This window comes from Acromyrmex echinatior, chromosome 12 (assembly GCF_024713525.1).
Source record: "Acromyrmex echinatior isolate Ae372 chromosome 12, ASM2471352v2, whole genome shotgun sequence".
NCBI lineage: Eukaryota > Metazoa > Arthropoda > Insecta > Hymenoptera > Formicidae > Acromyrmex > Acromyrmex echinatior.
In genome coordinates this window covers 368490-392914 of record NC_141863.1, presented here as the reverse complement: position 1 = coordinate 392914, position 24425 = coordinate 368490, and the positions used below count along the sequence as shown (strand labels likewise).

Here is a 24425-nt window from a genome sequence, read left to right as displayed (position 1 = left end):
GGCGAATGGACAATCTGCAGGGATTGACTGCAGGCAAATGTCGGACGTAAAAAAGCAGTTTGGCCCGGCAACGAAAGTCCAATTTATATTTCATGTTGGTCTTCATAAAAAAAGAAGAAAAAGAAAGAAAGAGAGCGAGAGGAAGAGACAATGGGTAAAAGAAAGTGAGATACGCGAAAAGAAGATTAAGTAGCGCATTCAGGCTGTCATTAAGTCGCTTATCCTTAATTATAATTTTTTAAAGAATTTTTCTTGATTTCTAATAATAAATTTTTGAAATACTTAATTCTTTTAAAACACTCTTTATCCTTTTCTCTTTCTCCGAGATAAAACAAATATTTTCGATAAATATTTTAATCTGAGAAAAAAAATATTTTTTTTAGATGGATGTCAAGACTTAAGTTTAATAATGCATTGATTTCTCGAATAATAATATAATGTTGCTTACTCGAAATATACAAACATTCCGCAGAAAAAAAATAGATGCTTGGTTGCGGGTTTGCCTACGTATGATTGCGATTTCGCGATCGTGATAAACAAGCTACTTCCGTCTGCGAGGATTCGCAATTTCAGAGATATCGTTCAATGGATCGGAGAAACTGAGGACAATCAAAATTGATGCTAAGTTTACCGAACTCCCCTCGGGATCGTGCGAGCCGACCTAGTTTCTCTCTATTAGTACCGACCCTGTTTACTTTGCTAAAACTTTAAAGACGATAAAGTACTTAGTTAAGTCCTTAATAAATTCAAATGTAATGTCCTATTTTTCCAGAATCGCGGATTGTATTTTATTAGATAAAGATTTATCATGTCCTTCTTTTTCAGATAAGAATGTTCTTCTCTTTGTTAATTGCTAAACATACGCTTTATCAAACTTATTTTTATCAAGATTATTGTTTGTAAAAAAATTAAAAAATTTGCCGGTTTAATGAAAATTATCTAAATTTTGTTCGTCAGAGATGCATTTTTAATAAAATGCAAAAGGAAAGACCGGGACTTGTGTTGGCTTTTTCACAATTTCGAAATTAGATTTTTTAAACAATTAATTATTATGATTAAAATATACTGATATGATAGAAAGAACCTCTTTCTACATTTTCATATCAGTAATGGTATATATACATGTACTGTATAGTTTTTTATGATAAATGAAATTTGTCTCGATATTTGGGGTAGTATTATGGGGTAATATATGGGATAGTATATCACGGTATAAGTTGATTTTATGATAAACTCTATATTAAATTAACAAAAATGTAATAAAAAAATAATAGAAACAAAACTCGGATAGTAGATGTGTACTTTTTAATAAATATTGCATCTTCCAAAGTAATTTGTAATGATTAGCAAAATATTGTTACAGAAAAACAAATATAAATTATTTTAGTTCTAGTTAGTAATTATGTTATTTTAATATAGAAATATAAAACATTTTGTTAGAGTTAAGTTGTAATTGAATGTTAACATGTGCGATACAGTAATCTAATCTTTTTTTATATTATATAAGCCACGTACTCCATTCATGCACATTAATTTTTCTGATTTTTATCATTTTACTATAAAAAATTACCATTGTTACTTAAAATAAAGTGTCATATATACTAACAGACACTTGGTTTAACTAATAATACGTCACTTATATTTGCTTTTTCAAGCCAAAGAATAATAATATGAAATGCTCAAAAATTTACTTTCTTCTTAAATCAGATTTTTCCCTTTTTTTATTGTAATATATGTTTAATTTAAATGAAGCTTAGAGAAAAGTATCTATAATACAAAAGAAATTTTGCAATAACTTTTCCATTGTTTCTTTCGTTATAGGTACAAACGAAACGCAATGCCAACTTGCCTCTTATACCAACGAGTCCCGGTCTCCTCTAACATTTACGTGATTTTAATATTTTTGTTTTTATATTGTTTAATTAATTAGTTATAATATGACAAGGAAAATTTCTATAAGCAGTATAACTTTGAAAAATGGGGCGGACAATTCGCAACTCGATCTTTCTCGATGAAACGATGAAAAACCGATTTGGGAGTTAGCCGCAAAACCTTTCCTATCGTTATTCTTTAAATCGTCGCGACTGATACAGTGCGAAAATGTAAATGCAAAGAAAGTCCTGACCGGGATCCATTCATCTTGTTTTTGAACGCATTAGTCACGCGCACGTTGCGAGACGGAGGCGGAGAAGCAGCGGTTGTCGTTCTCTCTTCCCCCTCGACGCCGACGTTGCGCGTCGCCTCACAACTGTTCGATTTATTAAATCAGGATTATCTAAGCCCATTACTTTGTCCCGTCGAGAGCTAGATACAAAACCGCATTTGTAACTCGCGTAAAGCCCTTAGGGCGGGCCCGCAGAGAGCGGCACTGATTTCCGCGGTCGTCCACCTACCCTTTCCCTCCCTTCGTTCGTAGCAGATAATACCGATAGCATCTGATCTCGCCGTTGATATCGCCGCTGGGACAATTTATTATGCGAAAGATTACGTCCGTGTGACTCAGTTCTCACCCTCGAGGGGGGTGACAAAATTCGCGCGAGTAACTTCTCAAATCAAAATTATGATAAGGCCATCGCAAATCTATAATTATCTAGATAAATGCTATGATCCAAACGCATAAACTTTATTCTTGACCGTTTAGATACATTTGATAAAGTAGTTGTAAAAATTTATTTTATTTTTATTGTATTTTAATTGCTTAGATTTAAATAGATTTTTAATTGCTTAGATTTAAATAGATTTTTATGTTTTCTGCTAATATAAAGAAAAAATTATGTTACTTTAAGAATGTTTTTTTATTACAATAATGATTTTCTTTATTAAAACAACTCTCTTTAAAATTATCTTACTAGGCGTCAATATTAAAAAAATTTTTTTAATAACGTTTCTTTCGAAAACAGGGGTTGTATCAATAAGAGCATTCTTTAAACGTTTCGAAGAAACATAATTTTCGTATGAGCGAACGATTGATTTTGTGAGATGTAATTATGTAGTGATAATAAAAAGACAATAGAGCAAGATATACCGAGAAGGTAAAACATAGCAAGAAAAAAAGAAGATTATCAAAGACAGATACGCAAAAGGAGATGGAACGGAACGGTTGAGAAAAAAGCAAGGAGTGTAAATTAACGCAAAACCTAGGTGTAGGTGGAAATCGGAGAAGAAAAGAGAAAGAGAGAAACGACTGACAAGGTGGGATATCCCGTTGGGGGAGAAACGAGAGAGGATCAAGTTAGGGGCCTTAAGGGGTGGCACAGAGATTACGAGAGAAAAAGAGAAGGAGAAATGGAAGAACTGTGTATGCATAGGAACGGATTTCGATGTAAATGCGTGGAAAGGAAAGGAAACTGCGGATTGCAGTTACAGATTATTCTCCGTCTTTCTCTCCTTACCTTCTCCTCTCTTCTTCTTTTTCTCTCTTTCTCACTCTCACTTATCCAAAGCCGCGTATATTCCAAGATGCCATTGGTGCAGCTCTGATAGTTCTAATCAGTTTTTCCTTCTGTTTTCCACAGGAAAGAGATAGCACGAAGACATATGTAGATCTTTCGTTGCCATTTGCAAAACATACTTTGTATTAAAATACAAATAAATTATAAACAATTATAAAAAATTATATTCATACAAATCTGTAAAATAACATCTATTATATCAAATTATTATTACTAAGAACTAACAATAAGTACGATAAAAAGATATTTATAAAATATTATATATTTTTTTATATTTAAAAATAATTTATATAGATGTGTAAAAAAGGATTAGTTATTCATATTACAAATTAACATAAAAGTTATCATAATTGTTATTAAGTAAACATGAATTATAATTGAGTCGAGGGCAAAATGGCATCTTTAGTAAATGACAATTTAATAATTTCTCGTTCGTGGGAAGCAGATCGCGTTGAAATAAAACACTTAGTGTTCTCGAGGATTTTCGGTAACGCTGATTGCCAAAAAGTCAATTAATTGGAAGCGCTGCCAGAAATACGGCGGAACTTCCGTTCCGTACGATTGAATTACGTCGTGTATTAAGAGAACGACGGTGCGGAACGGTGTACGCAAGTGAAATATATTTTTCTAATTAAAAAGCAAAAAAAAAAGAGAAAAAGAAAATTGTGTTTTCTGTCTCTACTGTATTTGGAATGAATTATTTTCAATAGCTTGGCACGCTTCTCCACTAGTTACACTAGCACACGCATTGCATATAGAATACCCATTTTCAATACTTTTACCAATAACCCAAATAGATACATTACAACCAATCTTTTTTACTTCTGCTTGCATTTAATCCTCTCAGTAACTTCCTATATTTTTCCTAATTAAGCACACAGTGGTACTTAGTAAATTAAAAACTAAATAGATCGAAATTATTTTTATCAGTACTTTAGATTCATGTACTTTTTTGCTTACAAACGCGACAAAATATTTTCTAATTTATTGACATTAATTTATTATTTCATACGTATAAACAATATACTTTGAAAATAATGCATAAAATATTTTAGTTTATAAATATTTTTAAATAAATTCTTTCTTACAAATTTTTGTAAATTCTTAATTTTCTTCATAAAATTTATAATTATACAACAATTTCAAGTTATTTTTATTTCGAATTTATTTAAAATTTATATGAAATGTATAATACAACAAATATTACAAATTCTTTCATGTATTTAAAAAAAATGATATTGATGAGAACGATGTTATAGAAATTGATATTCGCGTATCAGTCAAATTTTCCATCATGGAGAACTCGTTTTTAAATAGCACGTACAATTAATCCGCGATCGATCCTGCCGTCCGTTGAGATACGCGAGATCTACCACCAACGTCGTCGTCGCGTCGACGAACGTAACCCCCGTAACTTTTTCCAAAATCCATATCCGCGTCTGGCGCGTAAAAAAGGTGCACCGGAGCTTAAAAATTTATCGGCGATCCGATGAAAGCGTACCCTTTGAATAATAAGCGATTCGACCAATGATGCGGAAAACCTTCGAGTAAATGTCACACATGACTCCGCACGCGTCGTTAAGCATTACCGGCCCCGCGCGTTTAGCAGAATTTTATCCTTGTAACTCCTTCCCTCTCGTCTTTCGTTCGCGGGTTTCGCGATGTGTCTTATGGCCTTTGAATTTCAATAATGGCATTACATATATGAAGTATAATATTCTATAATAAAAACGGCGAAAATGAACATGTTCAATGATTACCTACATGATTTTAGAATTTTTATGGATTTGATTATCAAATCAATTGAAAAAAAGAAAGTAATAATCTCAATCTCTTTCTCAATAAAACATTTTGATCAAGATTTAACAAATTTCGATTTTATAATGATACGACATTTAGCCAGTTTTGTTCGAAACTGATAAAATACATCGTAAGATAACGGAGAACGGTGGTTTTAATTTTTTGCGACGCGTTATGCCGTGATAGAAAAACCTGGCTTTTGCCTTTTGTCATGTTGATGCATGTGGTACGATAGTATAGCGAGAGACATATTCGTGTGATGCAAACAAAACTATTGAGCCTCGACCGATGCCCTTTAACGCATTGACTGCCCGAGCTTCTTTTAGTATAAAATTTGCATTTACGCCATATGGCGTGACGCGACAGCCTATTTGTAACCTACCGACCGGGGTGGAGTAACGAGAGCTCCTAAATGCCATCAAACCGAGAGTGTTAACCGCTGCAGGCTCGACATATTTGTGTCACATGTTATATTAGCTCTGTCGTAAGGCAGGTCGATGATGGCAAACGCTCTTTTCTGTCGACTTGTCAAAAATACAGAGTGAATAATTATGCGAAGGATGATGACGGGATTATTTATGATTGACATAAGTAATTGCACTTGTCCGTTTAACTGAAATTTTAATTTGTAAAGAGATATTTTAGAAAGATTTATTTGGATTCAATTTTATTTTTGTGGAAATCACGTTACACTTTTAAGATGAATAGAAAAATTATTCCTTTTTTGAATATGCAATTAATGAAACGACTTATTTAACAATTCTGTTTTAATACAGAATTTTTATTAATTTCTGTAAGTAAAATTTAATAAAATAAAGAAAAGAAATGCAAATTGAACGAAGTTAAAAATTATGTAAAATCAACGAGTTTTTGAAATTTATTCCAGATAGAAAAGACATAGAAAACAATGTAATAAAATATCTATTAATGAATTATTTTTAATTTTGCTTAATTTGCGTTTCTTCACTACTCGTCTTGATCAGGATTGGATAAATACGATATACATATATAATATATTTATGCATCATATCGAAAAGGAAATTTTCTCGTCGCACACCCTCGAGCGATCCGAATCGCGCAAGGTGTCGCGAATCGCGGCACGCAGCCGCGATTTTGCGTCGTCAATCGGTTCGAAGTAATCGCAAGACTCCACGATTCGCAATATTACAGAGTGCTTGGAACAGAACGTTTCTTCGAGTAATAAGTAACGCGATCTCTTCGCGGGTATAACCGGAAGAGGGAGAGGGAGAGCAGGTGGACGGGGGTAGTCGGACGACGGAGGGTAGTTGGCTTGCCGGCGATAATGCGCTCCTCTGTATTCCGTTGCCGTAGCGCTTCCCCATATCGATATGTTTCCTCTCTTCCCCCGGTTCCTCCCCCGCGACACCCCCCGACCGCCCATTTGGCCCCGTGCGGAGATCAAATGGCTTCACCGATTCGCGTTATCCCCAATATTCTATTTTTATTTCGGAATCAAATTTCGCGACGGCCGTCGCGATCCCGGTGTACTTTTACGATTCTCTCCTTCTCCCGACGGGATGACGAGTCATCCTCCGCTCTTGGAAAACTCGTCGTAGCGATTCTATCTCGATATACGCCATTATAAAGTGAGTTATCACATATAATAACAGTACGTTGAAATGTCGAATAAATATTGCCATGGTAGTCAAAGTCATTAAATGAATCTTCTTAACTCAAAGCGTAGAGCATACTTCTGCTCTCTTTCCATTTGCACGTGTTAATGTTACACTGTCAACATTCTCAGAGTTTAAGCACGAATCTCTGTATGCGAGAATATTTTCCTGTTAGAGCAGCTGTTCTTAATTCTTCGAGTATACTCCCGCTCGCCTTGCGCCTTAATAGAAAAGAACTCTTTCTCTTTTACGTTAGATCATCCCCAATCGAGATGCTCCCGCGTTTATTAAAATACTCCCTGTTTAATTTCCACGCGACGTTCCGATGTTTAAAACGTAAGAAGAGTCAGTCTGTCAGTTTAAATACTGAAAAGATCTCATAACAAAAGTATTTTACTACAAGTATTTTACAAAAGTATTTCACTATTTTTTAACGAGGAGAAAATCGTGTTCTTTATTTGTAACATATATAAGGTAAATGTTCCAGTAGCTGGACTTAAAGTGTATGGTCGTAAATAATATAATTTATAATATTAGAAAGGTTTTTAATATAAATATTTTAATATAAGTATTCATTTGAAAATTCAAGATTCATTCTTTTAACTCAAGATCTTTAAGCAAAGAAAAATTATTTGAACCCACTTATAACAATTATCAATTAAAATATTTAAAAAAGTAATACATTGCGTCAACGTACCAGTGGCCGGACAGACACTCAGACGTAATTGTCTCAGTGTCCAACCACAATTAGAAAATTAATATGCTAACGGAAATATTAATATAAATAGATGTTTAATGACAATTAATTTAAATTGATTTTCAAGATAGAAAGTATTTGAGACTAATATTAATTTAAATAAATAAAGTTTTGTGTAACTGTCCGGTCACTGGGACCGGACAGTATCTATGTCTGGACATCTACACAACACTATTTATTTAAGTTAATATTAGTCTCAAATACGCTTTTTGAAATGTAATATTACAATATTTAATTGTAATCTTTAAATACAATTAAATTATAATATAGTAATAAAAAAGATATTTGAAATTAATAATAATAAATTTTGTGTAAGTGTCTGGACATAGATACATGTCTGGACACTGGGACGTTTACTTTAAATACGCCATTCGTGATATCAGAAAATTTACTCAGTGCACATAATTTTTTTGTCTATTTCACTTGTAAAGTTCTGCCGTTTCACGACTACAGGATACAGTAAAAGCATTCTTCGCCGCCCAGAACAGTTGCTAACATCTTCTTTTAACTGAAAATATTCAGCATTTGCCATCATCAATTCGTAATGGAAAGAAATAATGTAAATGCGATCGAAAATTTATGTTGTTGAATATTTATTGTCTATCTTCTAGTCGTAAACGCCTGCTTAATCTCCTTCTAAAATTCTTCCAAAAATGATTTTGCGCGTATGGTAGAGAGATCGAAAGACCGCCTAGGGGAATCTAATAATTCATTGATACCGTCATTATGAAAAAAATATAATAGAGGAACATCTATATACTGAGAAGAAAATATTCTATATTTAAATAAATATTAATTTGAATAATGCCAACATTTATAATACTTAGAAGTTAGAGTGAATAAATATTTACTTAATAAAAAGAAATGATTGTTAAATCAAATTACTGTTTTTTTGTACCAAACAAATATATTTTTATATTTAATAAATATTTAGTTAGTATTATTCAAATAAATGATTTATTAAAATTTAATAATTTTTGTAGTATATTTATGTAAGATGTAAGATCAAAAATTTAATTGGTTAATTCCTTTGCTAACTTAGGAACAAAAGTGTCGTTTATCAGGTACACTACAATAAGATTTGTGTTCTCTCTTTTATCTTGAAAAAGAAATCATGTTCTATAAAATCTGTCTATTTATGAAATACAAACTGTCTCTATTGAGAGATTTTTCAGAGTAGCAGTTACTCCTGATTTATGTAAATTAAGTTTTTGTAAACGTGGAATGCAACTCTAATGTGAATTTCCGGGAACGTACGATGTGCGTGACATGTGTACCCGAAGGAACGGTATATGTTAACGCACAGTGCCGCTAATTTAGACAAGAAACGCATTATGTAGAATATCTTTAGACGTCTCGACATGAGTGGTCGACTGACTCAATGATGAACATCCGTTAAACTAAATGCATCGAAACGATTCTTGTGTGATATACCAAAAAAACATTCCGTAATGATTCTTACGCACATATATATATATATATAATTATATATATTTAAAAAAATATATAAAAATAATAAATTGCATAAAACGTTAATTATATGTAATTAACGATATAAAGTAAAGTACATAAAAATTATAGAATGCGAATATAAACATATTTACGTGATATTTTCAATTTTATCATAAAATATTGTATTATTGATTATTCACATCGAGCATTTATATATTATCATCTGACATTAATTAAAATATCAAAGTATGGATTAATATCATAATTTTATTACATCTCTCTCTCTCTCTCTCTCTCTCTCTCTCTCTCTCTTTTAACAAACTTTTATTTTATTAAACTAAACATAATTACAAATTGTTTCTAAACCTTTTCGTTTTCTTTTACACACTCTTTATTGCTCTATTATAAATCAAGTTAAATAAATGCATGGATATACAAGCTTATATTTCTTATGTATTTTCTCATTATATTAATGACATTTATTAGCGATATATGACATTATTGTATCGTCTCAAAAGTTAGTAAAAATGTCTCGCATGCAAAATGCAAATTGTCCAAGCACGGAATGATGCATTTTGAAAATAACTGACAGGGTGTAAGCGTCCATCAAAAAGCAATTATCGCGTGCATCGTCGCAAAAGCTACGTGCGTCCGGTTTATCAAACGTCATCGACGCAGTCTCTCATCGCTGTGATAATCCAGCTTCCCGTACTATGTACAAGCGAGGGCATTACTTTCCTTGCGCCAGTATCGAAATATTGGTCCCCCGGAAAAGGTTCCTAATAATTTCCCAAGACCGGCCCATGCAATTACGCGGCCCATAAAACATAATGGCGTCTCGGGCGCCCGTGTATACACCCCGATATAATTCCGTGCCGGTGATCTCGACGAGATCGTTCCGCTGGCGGGGTTGAACGGAAGGAAGGGAAAGAGCGAGAGAAAGATGGATGAATGAATTGAGGGACATACGAGATGAACGGAGAGAGACGATCTGAGCAACAGCGGCTGGGAAGGTAGCTGGCAGGTTCGGTCGAAAAATAAAGTCGGTTTTATCGAGAAAGAAAGAGAGAGAAAGAGAGAAGAGAAAAGAGAGTCAGGCTCGTCGAGAGGAGAGTCAAGCCGGTAGAATCGTGGGCATTATGGAGTCAAGTACATGTGGGCCAATTTCGAGGGTACGCGATGTGGTGTGGTGTGGTGTGGTGCAGTGCGATACGGCACACTGATGGTAGTGGGAGGTGAATGAAGGGTACACCGCCTGCTGCCGTGATTTATCACGCCACGCCGCGCCGCGCCGCGTACATATACCGCCATGATGATACATGGCAGAGGCGGAGAAGCGGGAGAGAAAGAGAGAGAGAGAGAGAGAGAGAGAGAGAGAGAGAGAGAGAGAGAGAGAGGAAGAGAGAGAGAGAGAGAGAGAGAGAGAGAGAGAGGGGGGCAGGCTTCCACCTCGTACTAATTGACGTCATCGATATTGGTATCCGTCGACGAGCAGATTACTCCGCCGTAAACAACTCGGTCCACCAACCCCTTCCCTTCACAGTCACCAAACCTCGCCGGTCCCCTTTCGGTAGCCGCTGCCGCGTACTGGACGGGGAACCACTTTGCCATCAGCATCACCATCACCACCATCATATGGCATGAATAGGGATACACAGTGCACGTTGTAAGGCTGTTGCAATCCCGCGTGTGCTGGTGACCCTATCCAGCGTTTGCCCTTTGGAGAAGCGAAGGGCCCGAGCCAGTTTGCGACGTGTAGTTTGATATCGTGTTTAATGTGTTGGGGATGCCACTGTTTTCAATTAACTCGAAATGGTGCAGGATGTTTTGCTTAAAAATAACGATGAAAAGAGGGGAAGGTTGGTGAGGTGTAGAGTGAATCAGTTGATTGTGTGGTAAAAGTGATGATGTGAATGTTCTCTAATGATAAAGTTGATAACGTGTAGTTGCTTTGACAATTTTATTACGATGGCTATTAAACAACTAATTATTTTTAATACTTTTTAAGTAATTATAAAGTCTTGTTTTTTCTTTTAAGAAAATCAAATTAGAAAATTTTTTAAGATTTAAGATTTTAACTGTATAGGTATGATTTATATAAATCTTTTCCTATGTATGTGTGTGTTGTGAGTTAAGATGTACATAGTATCTACATACGCTTATTTTTACGTTATTTACTTAAATCATTCAGATATATAGAAAATATACAAAGTGACATAAAAGGGGAAGTTATTCTAATAGAAAATTTGACGGCGAATTTATAATTTTTCTTCTTTTTTTAATGACATCTTTAAGTTTAAATCTGCAATCTACTCAAATAGGATCCGTGCAATTTAGACAACTATTAGACCGCACTATAGAGATAAAGGATCCCTTCCCTCAAACCAGCTCAACAAAGTTATAGTCTATCCAAACACTCCCATCCGTCGTATCTTCAATCGCCTCGATAAAGAGAAAGGCTGCAGAGATCACTGACTTTCCGTCGCGGCAATGAATCGCGACTACCACACCCTCGGCATCATCTGTACAGGAAAATATCTCATCCCCCTGATTCATTGTGCCATCGCTATACAATCCTGTTCGGTTCCTCTTTTTCTTTCTCACTACCCTCGTATTGTCGCTCGCTTTCGCACTCTTCATCGTCCTCAAAGCCACCCTCTACCTCTCGTTTCTCTCGTAATACACGCTATGATATGAGAGAGATAGAGCTCGCCTAACAGGGGCGCCACGGTCTTTAACTCGCAAATGCCCCACGTTCACTTTGCCATATTAGATTCTAATAGGGGAACACGCGCGATAGCTGAGGGGGTCATTCATGTTAAGAGCTCTTCGTCTCATCTCATCGCGTCGCGTCGCGTCGCGTTGCACTTGACTTGTCTTAACTGAGTGTTTACGCGATGGCCTCTGATTAAATCATGCAACATCATTGCCAATTTTAGCAACGAAAAATTATTATTTATTCGATTACGCATAATTATCGTTAAATGCGTAACAAAATTAAAAAATGTTTAAAAAAATAATTAATGATTTATCTGTATGTAGATAAATATATCAAGAATTTGATATAGAATTGCAAAGAATTCAATAATAATGATATTAATTTTTTTAAATAAATATTCATAATTTAACTTAATTTTCTTTTTCAGTAGATAATATGACATATAAAATTTAAAGGAATTAAATACTTCTTCGAGAAAAAAATCACATGTTAAAAATTAACAGTTTTTTTAGTAGAAATTTCTACATTTTTTAAAACAATTTCTCTATATTTTATAGCAACAACTTTTATTTATAGTAACTAAGAAATAAAAGATGTAACGTTTTTACTCGCAGTTGTTACGCACAAAAGATGTGTAAAATCTGAATTTATTTATTGATTAAAAACAGGATACTAAATGAATACTTCATAATAAGTTTAACTAATAATTGTCTATTAATACTAGATGATATCTGAGCAAATATCTACGTAAATTGCACATTATATTTTTATCAGTAAAATTGATTTAGCCATTGAAAAATCCTATTAAATTCTTGTTAATTTTCCTTGCAGTATTATTAATGAGAACACAGTAATACTAGATACACAGAAAAAAGATTATTTTCAAATTAACCATTATATATATAGATAAAAGCAAAACTGTTGTACTTGTTACAAAAATTTTAATCTTGATTTGATTGATATGCTATATGAGCATATTATGACTGATTTGAGAATCGTTTCTTTTTCTGTGTAGTAATTGAATAAGCGTCTAAAAAAACTATATACATTTTTACCAAGGTTATTAATATTTATTAATTAAACAATATAATTTAACGTTTTAAATCGATCAATAATAATTTTGCCATAAAATAATAAAAATTCATAGATCTTTAGTGATTTCAATGTTACGTGTATTCATATATATAAGATACTATACATACGGAACACCTGTATCATTTATTAGCTCAGATTACGCATATACATCACCGGCAAATATTTCATCGCAAGAATTTATGTGAACGCCGACCGCGCGCATTACGGAGAGACGCTCCTTCCCGTGTCGTTCTGCAAGAAGGATATGGGAGTCACATTCGAGCAACGACGTTCGGTTGATCGAATATATTAACGTGCGGGCAATTTGTACAGCCTGACGGATATAACCCCGAGAACCATCGGTGGCAAAATGTATTCCGGGGATTACATCTCCCGAAATCCACCGTCGTGCTATTAGGTGAACGAAAAAAAGAAAGAACCGTGGCTCTCGCCGTCATACGGACGCGGGTGTCGGTAAGGTATACGTTTCGATAATGAAAAAGTTATAAATCTGGAATTGTGAAATGGCGGGCCGGTATAAATCTTCATCGGGCAACGCTGCCAAATCCCTTCGTACCGCGTAAATCCCTTTCCAATATTGAAAAAAGTGATAGGTCCAGTATGTAATGATCCGGTATTACCCGAAACCGCGAGGGAGCGGTATCGATCTATCGTTGGCATTCCGTTCACATCGACCGCATCGTTCTCTACATCCTCTCGTGTATCCCAATTATAAGATACCACCCTCGAATAAAACAACCGTGTACAGTCGCAATATCGCGCTGCGTAATTATGTTATTTTCTTAAATTTAGATAAGCGATAGATTTATCGAAATTTTCCATATAAGCTTTTTCTCTTTTTTTAAAAGAGATTTGCAATTTTTTTTCTTCTTCTATCAGCACAGATAATCTTATATTTTCTGAGAAAGTTGAAACATTAGGCCATGATTTTTTGCGTAGGGGTGAAAGCACTAGATGTCTAAAGCAACAGCTGTAATCCAGTCGAAATCACCATTTTTTCCCCCCTATTACATATATGTTACTGGAAAATTTCACGAGCGCCTTACTTATCCTTGAGAAACTTTAAAGGAATCGCACGATTCCGCGAGGTAACGCGGAATTCATCGGGGGTGTTGATGTAAACAAGCTCTTCCCTGCTCTCGATCTTTTTTCCCAGTCAGTCGGTCGCGCGAAAGAGTACGCGAGTATATATTGTCGTAATATTTCGAAAAACGCGCCAGCACACCGAGATCCGAGGGCAATCTCGCCCTCGAAGATGGCATACGCGGAGGTGAATCGCCTCTTCCCGAGGAAATCCGAGGTAATTGAATGCTAACCCTCCTCACCCCCGCAGCGCATCCCCTCGCCCGCACTCACTCCGCGCAACTCCTCGTCCACCCTCCATGTCGCGTCCCTCGTTCATCCCTCTAACCACCCTAACCCGCGGGCTTCAGGGGGCGCCACGCTCGCACTCTCGCTCCCCCTTCGCCATCACTCACCGACACAGACTTGTAGCTTTCAATAAAAATGTAAATATGGCGGCGTAGAACGAGCCAATGACAGCGCTACATCGACGCCCGAGTCCGCGAGGGATAGATAGATAGAGTGAAAGAGAGAAAGAGAGAGATAGAGAAGGAGAGAAAGGGAAAACCCTGCCCTGCAGCAGGGGTTGAGGGTTTCCAAATGGGAAGCTGTCTCTCTTCCTCTCTTTTTCTCTTTCTCTCTCAGAGGGTCGAAGATGGCGAGAGAAGAGGAAGAGGAGGAGGAGGAGGAAACGGGAGATGAAGGGAGAGGAAGGCTTCGACTCGAAGCGGAATGCCGAAGGTGGAAGGCGAAGAGGCGGAGGAGCTTGCACGGGGGAGGGAGGAGGGGAAGCAGAGAGATGCCCGGGAAGGAAGAAGAGGAGTGCAAAAGCTCACACGGAAGACGAAAGGAGAGCGATAACTCTCTCTCTCCCTCCATCCTTTCGCTCACCGTCACTGTGGCCTCACCCGAGTTTCACCCGTGTCTCACCCGGTGTTCCCCGTTCTCCTTCCTCCTTTTGGTGACGGTGAGAGGGTAGTGAAAGGGGGACGTACCGCCAACGTCCGCGAGAGAGCGACGCCGAGAATGACGCAGGTGCCGCAAAGCTTGACACGTCTCCGGCTGTTTTGTCACCTTCTTTTATCCTTCGAACTTTTTTACCGCTACCTCGTTAGATGCCCTCCCTTCCTGCCTCTTCCGTTCGTTCCCTCCCCTCATTCTCGTTTCATGTGCCCTTCCCGCCCCGCGGGCGGGGCGCGTTGATGGAGTAAGCCGGGCAACGAGCAGGACGTTTTTTAAAATCGCGCTTCCGCGCGAGCGAGCCGCTTTTTGCGAGAGCCATCGTGGAAGGGCCCCCCTCGGGGCGTCGACGGGCGATCGTGGCGGATTTCTTTTTTCGAGGGAGATTTTTCGGTCGCGGATTACTCGCAGCGCGCGGATTTGCGTTTCCCGCACTGGGGCGATGCTTTGATCGATCTCTCGGTGTCAGCAACGAACTCGAAGACAAATGTTTCCTCGCCTTCTTTTTTCACGAAGGGATACTTGCGATATGGTTTTGACGAATGTTGGAATATATATTCGCAATGTGAGTCCACGCAAAATCTCTTTATTATGTTAACCTATCACCTCTTGCAAAATATTCTCATCAAATATTGATTCCCTTTTCCACTAAACATCTAAAAGGAGATATATTTAACAATACACAGCTGAAACTACATTCAAGTTTTAAAACGTCAGTTGTTTGATGTACAGAATAAATACAATGAATCTCTGTCACGGTGATTGATACAGAAAGATTCAAAGATTTTTTATCTACAATTTAAAACCTTGTAGTACCAATTATACAAATTACAGTTCGCGCAATTAATGCCTTCCAACCCTATGACATTCAGTGGTGAGATGACATCGCGTTTATCTTCTCGGTCGTTTTCACGTTCATGGCCGTAGTCGGACAGATCAGACCTATAGAGATTGGAGAAACTCGCGTATTTTCGGCAATTCCATCTGACTACAGCCATGAATGTCAAAATAACTGAGAAGGTAACATGCAATATCAAAACAGGAGTGGAGTTAACTGCGCGAAGTGTACAATCCTTCAGAAGTTTTCGCTTTTTTTCCAAATAACCGTTGCTGTCGAGGATTAATTTTGGAAATACATTTTTTTTTTAAAAGATTCCGCGATATCTTTAACAGTGAAAGAATTATGCAGATATTGCAGATCGATTTGTCAGAAGTCGTTTCAGTACATGGAATATATAGTGAGCGCAATAGCAAGATGTTACCTTGACTTGGGATTCTGACATCCCGAGCGCGTACGCTAATTTGGCGCGCTCCGGTCCGGCTAGGTACTTGGTCTGCTCGAAGGTCTTCTCCAGAGCGAAGATCTGCTGTCCACTAAACGTGGGCCTTGTGTGCTTCTTCTTGCCACCCTCGTGTTCCCCGGCACCACCGCCCGTGCCCGTCATAGCTTGCTGACAGCCCAGCTGTTGCGTCACTGCAACATTCGCGTCATCCGATGAGTGGTTACTGGATATCTGTTTCGCTTCAAATGGAATAATTAGCCTTAGCCAATAGAACCGGGCGGCGTTTTGTTTAATTTAATTTAAAACGTAATGTTTGGAGCGAGAGAGTTAAGGTTAAGAGATTATAATTTGTTTGTTTGGTTATTTAAAATGTACAGTTGTACTTCACACATTGAGAAAATTCCATTTTTTTTAAGCTTTTAAAAATCACAATCTTCCGCCAAATTATTTTCTATAAACTGTACTTTTTTTATTTACGCTGATATATTAGCTATTTGGAATGCCGATAGAGTTAAAACTACGGTGGGAGGAATATTGTATGTACCCAGCCTGCTTGCAGAGAGGTTGAACATAAATGATTAGATCCATAAATAAGAACCAATCGCTCGGTAAGGGTAAGCTGTATTCCGAAACCCATCAAAAAAAGTGTTGCTTTTTGTGACTGACTGTACTGTATGTACTGTTAGTTACTGTACTACATATTACTGCATGTTACTTTCACCCTAGTTAAACTAGCTAGATGGATGTTGAAATTCGACCAAAAAAGTTATACGATAATATCGATACATATCTACGATGCTAACTATAAATTTTCATTGCTTTCTCGAGCGATTGTGTGTATTCGATTGTACGTACATATGGGTATTCTTCTATTAGGGCCCCTCATGATCTCTTTTCCGACTCACAGAATTAAAGGGGAAATTGCAAGTCCCATCTGTGACTTTCAATCGTGACAAGTCATAGGGAAATATTGCCATATTCGTTTCACTAACAGCAATAATCTGGATTACATAGATAAGCGAAGATAAGTACATACATATGCATCTGTATATATAGCATACGCATGAAGCAAGTACATATAATATGCTATACTTCCTTAATAAATTTGATTTCGTTGTATTGCTATTATGCTAATTATACAGCGCAATGAAATTTATTAGGGAGATGCAACGCTATTATATGCACTTGCCCCATATACACACTTACCCCCATTTGTTTTACGTAGGAAAAATATGTCTGCGATATATCTCGGAGCATAATTAGCTTCCGTGTTATAACCGTAAGAAGTATTTCATTTTAACCGCAGTTCGAAATTAATTCGCCATATTCCGGAAATTAATTACGACCCTTATAACGTTGGTAATTATTGCCGCAACCATTTAATACTTCTCTCTTTCATTGTGTGGACTCGCGCGACTATAGTACTGATTTTTCTATCTAAAATATCTTCTATCTACTTCTTTTATTATTTATGTTTTAATTATAAGAGAGACAAATCAGTTTTTAAAAAACTTAACGAATCTTATCATGACAATCTGATTTTACATTTTACAACAATCGTTAACATATATTTGCAACTCACACTACTCTGATATTTCAATAATTTAATCTTATTAATTTAATTATTTTATTTATAATATTTATAATTAAAAATACACACGTAAAACGATTATTTTTAAATGCCGTTCTTCTCTTTTCACGTTTTTCTATATATTCATATTTTCGTTATACAATACTTTTAATATACTCATTCTCAATATACTAATAGTTTCCTTTATATTCTTACATTTTTAAAATCAATATTTTGGATTACATTACTTTTTATCAATTTATTTAAAACTACTTTTGGAATTTATATCACTTCGAATTTCCAATCAATGATTATTATTGTCAGTGTCAACGGGACTATAAAAGCAGTATTGCAAAAAACCTTCGTAGATTAAACGACTTTATCTTGTTCGCACCGGCTGATTATTTTTAATCTCGGCCACTTGGTCGAGCCAAGTCTTAATTAGATTGATAAAAGAGGCTCGAGAAAATTTTCGAGGGTAATGAAGAGGGACAATCGAAGGGAACGTCTTCTGCGGAGACGAGGGGGCCGCATACGGTCCGATGTGGCATGTGGGCGCGTATATACAAGGGGGCGAGAAACGAAAGGGACTCGGAGGGGGTGAGTAGAAGGAAGGGTCGACTCGCAGGGTCGTCGTGACGCGGTACAGTGTGGGTTGTGGGACTTTAATTTAATAAAGCAATTTGTAACGGAATACGGAACGAGGCAATAATGGCCGGTCGGCGGGGAGGGTTCTAATGAGCTGCTTACCGCACTCCGGTGCCTTCGACGACGACCGGGAGTGGTGTACGTTCTCCGCCGTTGGATATCCCTCCATTCGTCCTACTAAGCCGCCGCGCATATCTCCGCGACCGCCTCCACAAAACCCGATAAGTCCGCGTTTTTATCAAAATTTGTATGCGCCGCATACGGCACGCCATGAGATTTCTTTCGCGGTATAATTTCAGACTTGCTTCGTGAGATAAAGCGTTATCAGTGTTATCGGCGATAGCGTACTTTGTAATTACAAGAAATTTACGAAAGATAGTCGAACACTCGACTGAGCAATTAAATTCGAATTTTAATTATTGTGAGAAATTTACTCAATTTACGAAGCATTAAAATAAAATATTCTCATCGACATTGAACTTAAAATTGATGAATACAAGCTCGTGATATATATTGTATTATACGATTGTAATATTTGAACTTATTATGTTACAGTAGGAATTTATAACAAAGGATGATACACGATTCATCGTAATATATTTTACTTATAAAACATATGTAAAATATGTTAAACAATATGTAACGAAGAAATATTGCGTTTCCATAAGCTTTTTAATTAAAGTAGTTTCTTGATTTTTTTAAACAAGCCGGATGTCCGATTGTGTCCGGTCGTTTCGACGATTTATTGCCCGACTTTTTCCACAAAATATTTTTTTCGCTTGGGAATTCAGACCTGTGATATAAAGTTTTAACCCATCTATCGACCACACCGTCCAATTCCAATTGAATCCGACCACCGAGTTTTTTCCCGTAAAGAACTAGTTAATACAATAAATGAAATGAACTATCGTATCCGAGCCATTGAAATTCCTGTGTTCAGATCACGATTTTGTTTTATGCAAACAAAAGCCTCAAAAAATAGGATTGGTACAAAACTATAGAAATCAAGAAAATTAAAAACAGCGTTAGAGAAATCAGGAAAAAATCAAGAAATTTTGCAAAATTTTCTGAAAAATAAAAATTCTTGGTTTTAAGAAAGTTTAATATATTATATATACATATATCACACTTACACAGTTTTAGAATATTATAATTTAACAATTAAAAATCCAACCAGTGTCAGTAACATTAATAGTAATTTACATATATATTAAATTGATTTCTTAATAAAATATTTAATGGTTTTCAAATAAGGACAAAAAATTTTTTAATATTAACTCTGAATCAGTGGATAATCACTAATATCAGTTCCAAGTATGTCACTGGTAATCAGTAAATTCACAACAAAATTTAATTAAAAAATCAATGAAACATGGGATTCGTAACTTAATCAGCTTTATTTTACTGTATGAATTCCATGTGTATGGAACTGCGTGCGAATATCCATATATAATATAATATAGTATATAATATATATATATATATATATATATATATATATATATATATATATATAATACTCAAATTTTCTTTTTTTTTATAGTTGAATTTCACTGATTACTTAGTCAAATATGTCACTGGTAGTCAGTAATTATCCACTGATTCGGATTTAGAGAATATTGAAGTCAAAGAAAGTTATGAAATTTTGTTTGAAAATCAGGTAAAAGTTATGAAATTTTAAGATGTAAGGAATTTGTGATAATTGTGAAAGAGACATCCACTTGTCGAGTCGTTTAGGCATTACGTCTATCAAAGGACTATTTGTCTTCGGCACGTGGTCATATCTGTCGAAGGTATCATCCTCCGTTATGCAAACGGATTCTGGATTAATCTTTGTAGCATGTCGCGATGAGAGCGGCGAGGAGAGGGACGGAAAGGACCATAATTTAATCAGCCGATTTAGAGTGAACAAGTGACACGCATGTCGCGGGTGGTGTATGCGAGCGAAATCGCTCCGGATAATGCGTATATATCGATACCGCCTCCACACACTCCAATCACCCATGCATGTGCGCACGCGGCATCGCCCGCGCCGCCGTGGATAACGCTGCGATGTCCGATTAGACGAAGTATCGGCACGACAAATTGATGCGTCCGCCCGCACCGTGTCGATGTAAATCAGCGGCAGGTGACCGTATCGGCGTGAGCGCGCGCGACGCGGCGTTTCAAAAAAGAGGAGCGATCAAAAACGAGACACCGTCCGGCCATTCGTAATATTCGTTATCGGCGAACGGAAGTCCGGGTGCGAGGCCGGCGCGCTCGATTGCTCGATTTATACGGGGTGAGCGACCCCCCGCGCGCGCACGCGGTGTCACGGGCCGTTTTATCCACCCGAGAGTTCGGGGCGAAACAAATCATTCGTGGTAAAGATGCGTCGCGATTCGGACACGGAGAGGGGGAGAGAGGGAGGGAGATCGATAGGATAGTTTCTATTATTTTTTTAACAATGTCGGAATTTATTCTTGTTTCTGTAATTCTGGCTGCTGTTTCCACTTATACGTAAGTATTCTGTAACGTTGAAAGAGAAATTTTATAAAATTATTATAATTTTAAGTTACGAAAAATCCTTTTAATTTAATACCATTGATATTAAAGAATTGATTAGTTAGCCAAGAAATGGATGGCAGAGCACCTATGTAACAAATAATATCTCTTTTTATTCGAATTATGTAAAATTTTAAATTATAAATATAATACATATAAATATATTTCTGTATTAAGTACAGTATTGAAAGAAATAAAACGAAATAAAACGTTTCAACGTCACTAGTTCTCTATCAATAATAATTATATTCAAGTGGATACAACGTAATGCTTTTGTCAGAATAAAAAGTCAGGGATGACGTAGGGTGATGGTCCGTCACTTCGACGTAATTGAATCGGATATCACTCGACTTCTAGAAAGCATGATCGGGCACTCTTGAAAGGGCTGCTCGCTCCATCGACGATGTGAGTAATAACGGCGCGCATCGAGTCGACTGGCGTCCGAGAAGAATGCTTTATCGAGTGTACAAAGTGTGTTGTCACCAAAAGTAAATGGATGCTTAGTTAATTCGAACTAACGAGACCGCCCCGCCGTACTGATCGCGCGAGATCCATTAACAGTAGTTACCGGTATCGATTGAAGGGTCACAATCATTAACGAGACTTGCAAGAAAAAATGTACCACACATAATATTACATCGATATTTCATGGATAATATCGAAACAACAAAGAAATTTAAAAAAATAAAAACAATACAACACGAAAGAGAGAGAGAGAGAGAGAGAGAGAGAGAGAGAGAGAGAGAGAGAGATATGATTTTGCTGAAGTATCTAAAATTTTAGTTACACTGACTTTGTGAGAAAAAAGTTCCTGATTTAAAAAAATATTAGTTGGTTCAATTAAATGCAGCGGTCACGGAATGTCAAGCAAATATTTGTTAATTTAAAGAAATATTTGTTAATTCAAACAAATACTAAATCAAACATACTAAATTACAAGATTTTGTTGATATGACTTACCTATATTTAATTTAAATATATAAATACTTAAACTAAATAATCACTATGGACTACAGTTCAAGTATATTTGACTAAATGCGTGTAAACAAATTTAATCAAGTTAACTTTTTTTCTTACAATTAGTATAGATACGGATCTAAACATAATTTTGTTGTACCATCAAACTAATTGTGTAAGATGTACACTTGTTAGAATGCATTTATTGCAGAGAAAAGTTATGTAATTTGAAAAAATTCCTTCTTTCGTTGATCTTTTTAAGTGAAAGTAAAAATTTGAGGTAAATAAAATTTATTCGATTTCAAGAAATGTCAAAGAAAAATTTATTTAGTTTCAAGAAATGGCATTCAAAATAAAAACATTTCTTTAACCGTACAGCAACGTACAAGTTTCTTTGATTCAAATAAATTTTTTTTTAATCGAAGAAACTTTTCTCTGGTTGTTTTAAAATTTTCTACGGCATTACTCATCATGCTTGAAATTCTTAATTATTTTGATGGTTTAATTAAATTATTTTGAGATCTGTATTTATAGCTAAATTTTTAGATACTTCGTTCTTCCCTTGAAAAAAATAACTAACTAAAATTGTTTGTATTAAATCATAGTATAACATCATTTTAATTTAAATATTCTAATTATTTAATTATTATATTTTATATGTGAAATTTATATTTGAGAAAATAATTTTTCGAGAACGATATAAATTTTATAAGAAATCCGTCGTCGAGGGATTCTTGATTTCTAGTCGAGACGATATTCTGTGAAACACGCGAAAAGTTATTGAAAGCCAGATCGCGGTCGGCTTCTCCCTGCTAGGGTGATTCGCTCTCCATGGATATATTGTGAGTAATAACAATATACATCGTCCGGCATGGAATGCCACCAAAATCCCGTCGCGTCAGCGACGTTTTCATTACGGTTCGCTTACGCGACGCTTACCCGGGTGAGTTTCATGTCCATAAAGCCTACCAGATGAAGAAAGCGAGGAGAGAAATGGCTGGTGAACGCGAAGAGAAAAGAGGGGAAATACGGGAAAAAAACGAGCGATGACGGTGTAAAAAAAAAGAAAAATACAAGAAGGAACAGAAATAACAGGATATCTAAACAAAAATAAGGTGCACGATGTCCAACGTTCTCGTTACAAAAATGGGAATGAAGGAAAGGACGTGCGAAGGATAGATGCCCGTCATTTTCACGAGAAGTTCGTGTTTTATGCATAAGATAAGATTTTATGCTATACGAGAGCGAAATCGGAGTGTTATGAGAAGATTTTATGCGGGAAATCTCTCGTGCATGCATAGATTACAAATTAATATTAACGAAAGTTATTAAAAAATTTAATTAACTCTTGTTTATTAATTAATATTGATAGAAGCTATTTAATAAAGTTTTATGTAGATCATTACAAAATTTTATAATATTAAAAATATAAAGCGCTTTAATACAGAAATATTAATCGACAGAATGTCCAGCGATCCTTAAATGTTTCTAAATCTTAGAATTATTCTGAAATTTAGTATTTTTTGAAAAACTCCTTAAAAAATTTTGTAATTTCAGGACAGCTGACTTGAAATTTTTGTCAGTCTCTAATGTAAAAAAAAAATTGGATTACGAAAAAAAAAAAAAGAAATTTCCTTCACATGGATGAGAACTATGTCGATATAAACGATGAATTTTATAATCATTTTAGATTCAAGTGCGGACATTGAAAATTAGACTGATACTTTAATAAAGCGCCAATAAATTAATAATTTTATAAGATGTTATTTGTAATATTATGTTAATAAAAAGAAAAGTTATACTTGAGCATAAACCATTTTTTAAAACTATAATAATACAAATTACTGATCGAAAATTTGAATTTAATATCTACAATTACAAAATAGAATATAGTAGAGAAATTATCATTTGTGTTGAATGTTTATTATTTATAAAGCATTAAATAATATTGTTCCCAATTTGTTTGCGTTTTAATTAATTAAGTTAGAATTTTAACTTGAATACAAAACATAATATTTGCGGGAATCAATGAAAATTAATCTAGTCACAAACTTAATGACTTTGGGAATTAGCGCTGTAGAAAGTGCTCGATAAATATCAATGTTAACATTTAGTCAAATATTTGACTTTTAATTAGGTACAGAACAAATAGTTACAAAATTTAAATAATCACTCGTAAACATGTTTCGGCTAATTTTTTAGCCACCTTCAGTACATATACTACTTCGACGAGATATGAGATAGATGCATTCAGGGTATGTACAATGTCCATCGTGTGTTCGTATCAATAATGTTTTTCTGTGAGGTGGTAAGTTCTTCTTTTTGAGACTCAACCAGTTGGATAGCTGGATGGTGCCTGAATGATTGTGCACCTCCATCGAAACATTGCTGATAACGTCAATCATATAGAGATCTTGTCAAATATTAAAATTCAATAATTTTCGACAATGAGATATTATAAATGGACATTTTAAATCTGACATGAACATTAG

The 24425-nt window shown here is 35.6% G+C and overlaps 1 protein-coding gene across 1 annotated transcript in view; it reads right to left on the bottom strand.

Annotated features, from left to right (window-relative positions):
• The window catches only part of HGTX (HGTX homeodomain transcription factor), a 49905-nt gene that overhangs the window by 5669 nt on the left and 19811 nt on the right, over window positions 1–24425 (bottom strand). Inside the window, exon 3 of the mRNA XM_011067712.2 lies at window positions 16194–16405. Coding sequence (XP_011066014.2) covers window positions 16194–16405 — 212 coding nt within the window. The remainder of the gene's footprint in view (window positions 1–16193; window positions 16406–24425) is intronic.